The 12,178-nt window shown below is 38.0% G+C and overlaps 1 protein-coding gene across 1 annotated transcript in view; it reads left to right on the top strand.

Moving 5' to 3' along the window:
* The window catches only part of CORIN (corin, serine peptidase), a gene marked incomplete at its 3' end in the record, with an annotated part of 279,389 nt that overhangs the window by 260,056 nt on the left and 7,155 nt on the right, over window positions 1-12,178 (top strand). The window contains 1 exon segment of the mRNA XM_081304554.1: window positions 11,344-11,615. Within this exon segment, the coding sequence (XP_081160680.1) occupies window positions 11,344-11,615 (272 nt within the window).

Below are 12,178 nucleotides of genomic sequence, written 5' to 3'. Positions count from 1 at the left end.
ATATTCAGGCAGAAAATAGTGGGTGCAATTTGTCACTTTTCAGCAACATCCGGGGCCTCAGCTGGAAGGTTCTAAGGCCAAGGCTGAACTTCTGAAGTCTGGCAGTGGAAACTGTCTGACCAGGACCTCAGTTCTTCTCCATATGGGCTCACATCATGGTGACTGGCATCCTCCAGAGCCAGCTTCCCAAAAAGTGAGCCAGGAAGAGCTGTGTCACCTTTTAAAACTCAGCTTCCTTTTTTTTTTTTTTTTTTTTTAGACACATAACATTAGTATTGCTATGTGTTTTGTTAGAATTATCCCAAGCCCCACCAAATTCAAAGGGAGTGAGGAGTGTCAAAGAACTCAAGAACAGGTTTTAAAAACTACTAAATCACCCAAACCACCCATTTTATTCTGTTTATTTATTTTTTATATCTCTGTTTTATTTGTATGTGGTTCTGAGGATCGAACCCAGGGCCTCACACATGCTAGGCGAGCTCTCTACTACTGAGCCACAACCCCAGCCCTGTTCTATTTATTTTAAATAACTTTACTTTGTTTCAAAATAATGTTAAATAATAGCAAAGATGGAAGAGAAAAATAATCCACAGTTCTGCACCTAATTGATCATTTTTACTTGGTGTGGTTTATTCTAGGAAATAAAAAAGGCAATTTTACAACTTTTTTTTCCTTTGTCTATTGGTCTAATATTATTTTTGCTAAGCTTTGTCACTTATTGCATAACCATGAGATAATTCATTATCTTCTCTGGGCCACTATCGCCTCTTCAGTGAAATGGAGAACTTTACAGTCCCCACCTCACAGGGTTGATGTGGCCACGAAGTGAGATGTCTTTGTAAGGTCTTAAGAATCAGGCCTGACATCAACCAGTGATGAAGGTGAACTTTTCTTTTTTTAAAAAAAAAATTGCTAAAAACATTCTGCATTTTCCCTTAGCATTGTGGCATGACTATTTTTGTATTTTGCTAGCACTATTTATCTCTTCCCACACTGTCTCTCCTTGACCTCCTCATCATCCCGGAGATACCCCATTACAGTTTCATGAATGTTCCTCCACAACTATAAACTCATGCATTGTGCACAGGGTGTCACTGCTTATTTTTACAATTTGAAATTATACGCTATACTTTAGTTGCTTTTCTCATTTGGCAATATATCATGGGCACACCTCCAGGTAGATTGACATAGTTCCACTCATTTTTTTTTAAGCTAACTGGATATTCTGTACTATTGATTTACCATAACTTTGTCCATTATTCACCAGTTGATGGACATTTGGGTTAGTGTCAGTTTGCCATTGCTTGAAAAAAATATTGCAATAACCATTATAATTTGAAGCTGCTCACCTATTGGTACTTCTGTTTCTAGAGGACAGAGACCCAGAACATACATTTAGCTCTTTCATGGGGATTACAGAAATAGATATTTGCTTCGTTTCTTGAGGTACTAACCTTGTGAGCAACAATATTTAAACAAAGAATCAGATAAGTGATTAGAAATGAAAATGTATCTATACAGTTAATTGATTTTTTTGGGGGGGGAAATAATATATAAATATCAAACCAGTAAGTTCTCTTGAAAACTTTTAATATATGACTCAGAATGACTGGAAGAGTCTGCACAGTGTGTCAAGAAATAAACTGCAGTGTTATTGCTTTGAAAGGGGCCAGCCAGATGTTTGCAGATGTCTTTTCCAGTTCTGATTTGTATCTCCATAGAAAGCATGGAGTTATACTAGTAAAAGCCCATTCATCAAAAGGTAATTATCTGAATGAATCTAACAGTTCTTTAAGGGAACAGTATTAGTTAATTAACTAATGCTAGTTAATCTAAGTTCGTATGCCACTTTTGTTATTTCCAAGTGTGGTATCCAAATTTTCTCTTCCACTGGAAGTTCTGTGAAGTTAAGAAGGAACCTTGCAATAGAGAAAAAATATGTGTTTATAATTAAGGAAATGGATAGAATATCAAAGGCACTGATGACATTTCATGGAACACTAAACATAATGGAACTATCAAGAGGGGCCTGCCTATCCATGTGAAGTTAGAAATAGCCCAACTTCAAAAAAACCCTCTGCTCGAATGTGTACTAATAAACCCAATTCTATTTTATAATCTCTGCAGTGGCATTGTAAGCACTTCAGAACTTTTAATTATAAGCCTTACTCTCTGCTGAGGCCATCAATTGTGGCAGTTAATGAGATTTACTTCATATCCAGATCTCATGCTTTGGCAAGGCCCAGCATGACCCATCTGTAGGTCTTTTTCAGCCTGTCTCTTTTAATTATATTGGTGAGGGAAAAAAAAAGACAATTTGGTTTGCTCTTTCATGGAGAGGTATTTAAAAATACCAAATGAAAATTAAAAGCATGAGATACTAAGTTGACCAGATCATGTCCCATATGTTTCAATACCAATTCAGCTTTAAAAGTTCTAAGGAAGAAAGGCTTTGACTTTCAGAGGGTAATTTAATAAACATTTTGTCTGTCTTCTTTTATCTCTGAAAGACTGAAGGGTGAACTTCTTGGGTGGGCCCACAACTAGTAATGATCAGAAATATCAAATTCCTTTACAGGAAGCTTTTATGAAAAACTGTGATCATCCATGTCTTGATTTCTACCATACCAGCTCTTCAATTCAATAAGATTCAGGGATGCTTGTCTGCTTTTCTTCCCATCTCAGTTCATCAGTCTCCTTCTCATCTCCTTTCTTTTTCTAGTCAACCAGATTCCATTCACTAGATCATTACTTTAATCCTTTACCAGCACCTTCGATGTTTTTTCCCCCTGCATCTTTCTCCCAGGCACAGAAGGCAGACAGCCAACATGAAAAGCACATTTTTTGACCTGACATTCATGCTCTACAGACTTAGAAGAACATTACCAAAAACATACATATTAGAGACATGCTTAACTTTCAACATTAGTTGGACCCTTAAACTTGCTTGATAATTTGACCACAGCTCCTTCTCTTATTCTCAGAAAAAAGAAAAAAAATCCTCATCCTTGTTTACTCACCTTCCTGATTTAACAGTCTATTAATACAGTCAGAAAAGGAAATGAGAGGTTTGGTCAGTTTCTATTTTACTAAGGCCATATTGTGCACGTGTATGTTCATGATTACTTTTTAAATTTCTAGGTGTTTATGAACTGTACTAATAATTCACAATTTGTCTTTGCATTTTATCTACTTGGAGGAATTGATCTACTTCCATTAGTAATAATGTCCACTAAAACAGAAATTCTCCATATTCTCCTTGAGTGTTGGTTTTTAACATCACTGGATTGTAACAGCATGTGTTTTAAAAAATCCCTAGGAGACTTCGACCTGGCCCTGTGATCCCCTTTTCTATGTCTTTATGGTGGTATTCTCTGTCATCCTCCCTTATCCAGTTCAAAATTTCTGGGTCTAGGATATAGCCTGTAGTTGGCTTCTAGAATTGTTTTGATAAGAGAAAAAAAAATTAGACAAATTAAATTTTGAAGAGTTTAATTATGAGCAAAGCATGATTCTTGAATTGGAGATCCCTTGGCTCAGGCTTACTTTCTTCCAATATTGCCATTCCCTGTTCATGTACCATGCACCTGCACAGCTAACCACTGATAGAGAACACTGTATACCTGATTGCTAGCTGAGCTCATGTCAAGTGCACAATCATGAATCTCAAATGAGCATCCAACATAATGGATACTTCCAATATACTTCTTCAGGGAAGTCATTTTTATACCCTGAAAGACAACTATAGACTCTCCTCTTTCTCCAAATCTCCCTCACCATCTACTGATCTCATTACATCTTTCATGGATAACTTAGAAAACAACATATCTTTCACTTGCCCCACCCCAGTTCCAAAAGAACTACTGTATCCTTGGCTCTTTTCCATGCTTTGTGTTGAGTTATGGGAGAGACATGTTCCTGCTCCTTTTTAGGAACAGCCATATTTCCTATCATCTTTTCAAAGACTGTAATCCCCAAATCATCATTTATATTTCATATCAATTTCTGCCTCTTTGATAGATCATTCCCTTCAGCAACTATGTCTTAACATCACCACTTAAACTATCCTGCTTTGCTTCTGTTTTTAAATATTGCTCTACTTTAGCCTCTATTCATGGTATAACTTCTAAAAGAGTTTCCTACAGTGACTGTCTCAACTTTTCTACATCTCATTTTCTCCTAACACACTCTGGCTGGGATCTCATCAAAGACAATGCAGAAATGGCACTTACCAAGGTCTCTATTGATCTTCATCTTGATGAATCCAATGGTGAATTTTTAGTTTTCAACTCACTAGAACCCTCCCCAGGATGATCACTGCATCCTTCTTGAATACTTCCTTCACTTTTCTTCTAAAATGACAAAACATCTTTTTGCTTTGCCCCTATTTCAGTGCTCTACCATTTTTTCCTCTTTTCTAAGCTTCTCCTTTTTTAGGTCACTGAACCCTACAGGGCCCAGGTCATAGCTTCATTTACCCATCTGCATTTGCTCATCTAATTACATGGTTTCAGATACATATCTGAGCAAATATGAGTATCAAGTATGGACTGAGTATCATGTTTGACTATCGAATATTTGTTAATGACTTTCACATTTATATCTCCAGCCCAGCCTAGATTTCTCCCTGATGACTACCACTACCACCAACTTCAAACATGTATTTCACTGCTTAGATGACATGTCTCTTGCAGTGTATGATAAATATCCTTCTTTGCATGGCCAAATTAAACTATTGATTTCTCTTTTCTCTCACTAGTCAAATAATTATATGCTTCACCAACTTCCCCATCTCAATAAATATTTTGTTACCCGAGTAATCAGCCCTTTATTGTTTCTTAGTATTCATATCTTTAGTTCTTGCAGTAGTTGGGACCATAGTGTTCTGAAACTAGAAATGTTAGCTAACCCACAGAGGATCAGGGATCTTTCACCAATTCCTCCCATAAATTCAATATTTCAAGATATTAAATAAATGTGATGTAGAAGATGAATCTTCTGGATATTGTCTGAAGATCATTCCCCTTGGCAGGAGAAACTGGAAGGAAAGGAGCTTTAAATAATTCTGCTTTGTTTTAATTATTTCCTAAAATTAAATTATGTGCCACAGAGAGATATTTTCCTCTTTTCTTTCAGCACATTATTTCACCAAGAAGCCATTTAAAATTTTCCATTTTAAACAAACTTCTTTCCATTTTATGGCTAAAACTTTATGATACTTGTTACAATTTCGTGCTGCTCTTTGTGATTCATTTTCTAATTTCATAGCTGTGGGATCCTTATGTAGTCCCATTTACTGTGTAGATTATTTCTTTACTTACTGCAGTCATTTGTGTTGGCAGCATAGAAATTTGGCATGTGATGCTGTCATTTGTTTTGAGCTGTATTTATTTCAAGAGTCTCCTGACACGTTGCCACATCTGTAATTTTTTTCTGAACATTCCAAAATTTGGTTCTGAAAGGTCCAGGATATGTATTTGCCTAAGTCCTTTTGTTGCTTTTTCTGGACCCTGGAATACCAGAATTGTCCACTTTGTTTATCACTGATGGTTAATACCTTAATACCCATTACACCTAGAGGTGAGTTCAGCAAAGGGAACAAACCCTCTCACCATCTGCCTTCATATCACTCACCAATGAGTCTTCCCATCTTGCATGAATTTCCACTTGGGACCAGCACCTCATTCCTGTGTCAACAGCTGTGGATCCTACTCTTTGTTTTACAGAAGTTTAGTAGAAAAGCTATGATCTAGAGGTTCAATAACCAGCATTCTGGTCCATTACCAACTCTTACTTTCTCTGTAGCTTAAGTCACTCATCTCTTGAGTCACTGCTTTCTCTTCTCTACAATAGAATAAAGATTTCTCTTTCTGTTCTCTACAATGGAATATACATTTCACAACTGATTTGAGGATCACTTGAAATAATGTTTGTAGAAATACTTGAAAAACTATAGAAATACACACACACACACACACACACACACACACACACACAAAGACTCCAGGCTATTGAGCTATTTTGCTTGTTGTATACATTTAAAAATTTTATCCAACATTTAAAACTGGATACTTTGCATAAAATCTAAAACTTCAGCTTTCCTTCAAGACCAGTCATACTGCACATTAGGCTATGACAGCAATCAGCTGGAGCTGAGAAGCAGATGACTGTCAGGATGCGCAAGGTCTGACACAATCTCTGTTTACTGACCCACACTCACGCCTGTCATGCATTTATTTTGGAGCCACCTTATTCTAAAGTCTATTCATCTTGTCTGTTACAGATAATTCTTTATAAAAATTCTAAGTGCAGAGCACAATATTAAAAGTAAGAGATCGCTGATGTGCACAACAGCAGTGATGTTATAATATATTTCTTTTCTTAGTGCAGACTCTCTCAAATCACCATTCTTTCTTCAGACTCTCCAAATCACTATTCAGTCATGCTTCTTCTGAAGTAGGTCTTGTGGAATAGGGTGATTCTATCATGTGTTAATTATGAATATTAATTTTCCCTCATTAAAAAGGAAAAATGTTAAATATACAAACAAGCTAAACTGGAAAGGGTCAAGGAAGGAAAATGCTGTGCTCCTGAAATAAAGATAAAAAATCTCTAAATTTGGCTCTCTGGAACTGAGGATGTAATTAAGTGGTAGAGCATTTGCCTAGTATTCATAAGGCCTGAGGTTTGATTCCCTGTATTACACATATAAACAAAAAGAATAGACTTAAAAAGTAAATTTGGCTAACTGAATTAAGTGAAAATACAACATTTCATGTTTCAACTAGAGTTGTATGTGGCAAATTGCAAACCAAAGTGACAGGTTATTGCATCCAGACATTCTGCCTACAATGTGTTGTATAATTTCTTGGAATGCAATAGTGCATCTGAGATGTGTAAATAGCTAGGTTTTATTTTTGGAATTGATAATTCTCTATGACGTATATGCATATAAAACAATAGCATAAACATTAAGCAAATGAGATCTTAAATGTGAATTTTAGGGAATGAACTATATCTAGAGCAAGAGTGAAAGGAAAAAGATGCCTCTTAACATCTTTCTTAGCCACTTTCATGTGGTTTTGGATAGTTGCCTGGCTGTACCTGTGCTTGCTTGATCACTCTTAAAAGCATTAAGATCTTTGCACAGGGCTGGGGATGTGGCTCAAGCGGTAAGGCGCTTGCCTGGCATGTGCGGGGTGCTGGGTTTGATCCTCAGCACCACATAAAAATAAAATAAAGATGTTGTGTCCACCAAAAAAGTAAGTAAATATTTAAAAATTCTCTCTCTCTCTTAAAAAAAAAAAAAAGATCTTTGCACAAACTCCTTTAAGAATATTCCAGTTCTCCTTGTTCCTGCTTTGAGGCTTGACAGACAAGTGGGAAGTATTCCCATGCTGAGGCTTTTTAGCTAATGTACCTGACTTTTTTCTTTGTAGTCGAATGTAAATTAGACTCTTCTTACCAAAATGGCCATTCATTCATTCATCTCCTGTTTCTCTATGTTTCTCCACTGGGTTCTCCTGACCAGATAGGAAATTGATGTCTCAAATTGTCTTCCTTTTTTTTTTTTTTTTTTTTTTTTTTGCTTCTAACTACAGACAGGGCTGTCTCTGCCTTTACTTTACTTTAGCACATACTTCATATAACAGTATACCATTTATGCACATCTTCACTTCAGACAACCCTTTCAAACAACAGGCTGGTTTTCATGTTTTTTTTCCCGGACTTGTGAAAAAAAAAATGTTAAAGAAGTTTATTTTTCACTTCATACTCATAACAAAAAGAACAATATCACTGAATTAAAAAAATGTATAATTTCCTGTGCACTTTTCTCGTTTTTGCTTTTGGTGGATATTAATGCCATCAGGACAGTAGCTTATGTAGCATGAGATTATTGGATACAAATGAATAACATTTACCTGCTTTGTTGACACTCATTATTTATTAGTAGAAGTAAATTAACCCTGAATCTGGTAATTAAGTCTGGAATTTTGTTGTTATTTTATTTTGTTGCAAATAGAATGTTCGACTGTTGGAAATGTTGCTTATGACTAAGCAGATGAATGAGTTTTTGTCACAACCCAAACTTAACAACTTTGGTTCAAGAGCAAGAAATTAGTAAATAGGCAGAAGTTTGAAATGATTTATTGCTTAATTTTAAATATCTTAAGTAATAGAGTCTCAAGTGAATATTAAATTTCTTGAATGGCCATGAACTTACTCCTTTAGACTAAAAAAAATATAAAAGAACAGGGGAAGAAGAAAGGAAGGAAGAAGGAAAGAAAATGGAAGAAAGAATGAAGGAAGGAGAAAAAAACACGTTGAGTGATGGAGCTAGGTGGTAAAAATTAATTCGGTAACATTATTTTATAATGCCCACAAGATAGCAGTTCCTGCAATTTATTGTAATTGTTTATTTAATCATCCATTTGCACTCAGTTCTGTTATTTGTATATTTCTAGAGGAATAGTTACAGATCTGTATTTTTTCAATTAATGGCACCAACTTTTCTTTTGATAGCTCTGAAGTATTTTTCTTTAAAATGGAAAAAGTCCAGAATGCATCACTGTGTGGAGGAGCTCTTTAGTAGAGTATGGTTTCAATATCTAACAATACTAAGTTCAGTTTGAGTCTTAGGTGTTGGCTCCTATTTTCTGGGCCTCATGAAGTGTCAGCCTTTTGGGTAGCTGTCATGCTGAAGGTGACTAAATAGATACCACAGAAAGGATAGCCCTTAAAAAACACAGATTCCAGGATCCCAGCCCAAGGACTTCTGTTTCAGTTGCTATGGGGTGATGCCCAAAATATTACTATTTCAAAATCTTTCCAGCTGATTCCATGTTAAATGTAGATTGAAGAGTTAACCTACTTTGATTGATTTGGTCACAACTCCCAAATTGGGGAAATGCTGACTCACAGTACCATAGTATAAGGGAGGGTCCACATTAAAGCTTCACCCCATTCACAGCACTATGGTCCAACAAACATCCATGCCTTTGACCTTGGCTCACTTTGGAGAGAGAAGATGGTGAAGGGAAAAGGACATACAGGGAGTGATGAAAAATAAATCTTGCTCACATAGTTGGAGTCTGCCATTGACACATATTTTAAGACAACTTACATGGAACCATCATTTGATACTTTTTGAGAACCCACTGCATGACTAGCACTAGACCCTGTGAATATTGCAGTGAACAAGATCAACAAAGTTCCTGCTGTCACAGAGATAACACCCTGGGAGGCAAGGCAGAATAGAAAAACAAATGTATCAGTGTCATTGACATTAATGGACACTATGAGAAGAAACTGGAAGCAGGGTCAAGTGTAGAGAGAGTGATGAGGATAGAGGAAGAGTTAGGGTGACTAGGGAAAATAGTGTTGAGGAAGTGACGCAGGTTGAAGAGAAAGAGTATAGGTGGAAGTCATTTGAGAGCTGGCGGAACAGCAAGGGAGGACCTCTGATAGGCACTGTCCTCAGCATGCCCCAAAATAGAAAGTCCTTGGGGTTGAAATGCAGCATACTGTGTAGAGTCTCAGAGGCCAGGGATGGAAGTCTAGAATTTAGCTCAAGTGTGATATAAAGAAATATGAGCAGGAGATGAACTTGATCTAATTTTATTTTTAAAAGGTCACTCTGACTGCTCTGAGGAAAATGAGTCATAGGAGCTAAGATTAGATGAAGAGTCTTCATTTGGGAGTTGACTGCAGTGGTCCAAGGAGATGAGAGTACCTTAGGCGAAGAAGTGTCTTACAGTGGAGAAGGGAGAAACAGCAAGATGCTGGGACATATTTGAAAATAGGAATGGAGAAGATTGGCTGATGCATTTAATGTTGGGTGTAAGAGAAAGAGAAGATTCAACTGGGCCACTAGAGATTGTAAATATCGAAATGTTGTAAAATTAATTCTGAATGCTTAAACATTCTAAGATATGTGGTAAGCCTCAATAAATGGTGGCTATTATCAAACACCACTCTCACCAAATGCCCAGGCTGATGAGATGAGCAGGGTTCAAAGGACCTGGCTGCAACATTAAACTAAGAAAATGGCGAGAAATCACACAACACAGAAGTAGTTTTCATGTTAAGAGGACAGCTCTGCGACCTTAAGGGTCAGCTTCCACGCTGGACAGCACTGGAAAGAGAATGTGCACCCAGAATCTCTTTATATTATAGGGGGGACACACAAAGGAGCTTTGATGGAATGTTCTTCACCAAATAAGGCAGGGGATAGGGTTTCAAAAGGGAGGTTTGCCCAATCCCATTGGCTAACGCCCAAGTCCAGGGCTAGAGCAAGTTTCTTTGCCTAGTGAAGGTGGAGGCCACTTGGTTTGCACAGTGATGGCATGCGATGCCAGACCAAACACCTGCCTTACTCAAGGCTGGGAGAGGATGCTTAGCCCATGGGCAGGGCGGCCTCCCACACTCCACATGAGTGTGTTGAATAGGAAACTGGGCTTTCCAGTCTGCAGGTCAGGATAGGGGATGGAACTGGTGCTATATATTTAGGAGTCACCAGGGTTTGAGGTAGTATTTAAAACCACTGGATTAGATGAAACCGTCAAGGGAGTATGGAGCAAGAAGAGAAGGTTGAGGGTGGAGTCTCAGAGCACTTCAACATTGACACTGAGAGATGAAGAGAACTCAGAAGAGAAGATTGAGCCAGGGGGAGTCTATGAGATTGGAGGAGATTCTGGAGTATGGCAAGACCTGTGAGCTGAGTGAAGAAAGCATTTAAAGGCGAGAATTGACTAAAAGATTGCTGACATGACATCAAAAAACAACAGTGATACTGAGCGCTGGAGGTTGTGAGGGACCTTTTAAAACCCCTGCCTTGAAATGAGCAGAAGGCTCAGAAGGCACTTCTCCCAGGACTTAGTGTTTTGGGGGTGGGATCTCTTGGCTTTTCTCTCCTTCTTTTCCACTTGCTCCTGTCTTTTCTTGGATTTCAGTGATCTTTCTCATTCATTAAAAATAAATAGAGAAAGAAAGTAACTACTTTGCCTTCCTTTAAGCCTGAACTAGTTGTATTTTCAATAATAACTGCATTTAAAAATGGCCTTTGGGCTGGGGTTGTAGCTCAGAGGTAGAGCGCTTGCCTACCACGTGTGAAGCCCTGGGTTCAATTCTCAGCACCACATAAAAATAAAAAAAAAATAAACGTCCATCAAAAATTTTGGGCTTTGCTTTCAGACCATTAAATGAATACTTCTGTGAATACATTCAGAGACAGGCAAGAAAACAGCCATTGCTTACATAAAAGTACTTTTAAAAAAAACTGCTATGCTGTTAGAATGGTGAATAGAGTTGAAGATGTCACTTGCTCTTGAATTTCCATCCTAGGCGAGAGAGCGCTGCTGTGTGGAAGGTGGTGTTTGGCATCAACAACCTGGACCACCCATCCGCGTTCACGCAGACACGCTTCGTGAAGACCATCGTCCTGCATCCCCGCTACAGTCGAGCAGTGGTGGACTATGACATCAGCATTGTGGAGCTGAGTGAAGACATCCACGAGACGAGCTATGTCCGACCTGTCTGCTTACCCAGCCCGGAGCAGTCTCTGGAACCAGATACGTACTGCTATATCACAGGCTGGGGCCACATGGGCAACAAAAGTAAGCCAGGCTCATCAGTAGCATTTGCCTTTCAACTTGTAACCAAACACACTGTTTTTTCCTAGCCTTTCAACACATTTCCCCATCTTTGTTTATGGAAATACAGCCACAAATGGCATATGTCACACGGTCCCTTCCATGCCTGTTGTTGACATGAATAATAAACCCTGGCACTTAAACCTCCGAGTTCAGATGTAGCCTCAAAATCCTGCAAACTGCAGACTTTCTCTCCAAGAAGCCACTACCAGGGTTTTGGAGTTGCCATGCCAAATGGGACCTATCAATCATCCTGCTTTGGACTGACTCTAACAATGATTTGGTCCATCTGTGGGTAAAGCTCCTCTGAAGCTCTGTGGAGCAGGTAGGCAATTCCATTTCTTCAGTCAAGCTGTACAGTCACATTTCCAACTTGGTGTCATGATTTGGTCTTATCTACATCTGTAGCACAACCTGTAAGTCCTTCTAGAAAGAAAATTGTTTTGCTACTTACAAATTTAAATCGATTGAAATAGTTTGTCTCTGTAGACAATTTAAATATACAGAACAAATAGAAACTAAAAATG

The sequence above is a fragment of the Spermophilus citellus genome (genome assembly GCF_964194105.1).
Source record: "Spermophilus citellus genome assembly, chromosome: 8".
Taxonomy (NCBI): domain Eukaryota; kingdom Metazoa; phylum Chordata; class Mammalia; order Rodentia; family Sciuridae; genus Spermophilus; species Spermophilus citellus.
This window is presented reverse-complemented; position numbering and strand designations above follow the sequence as displayed.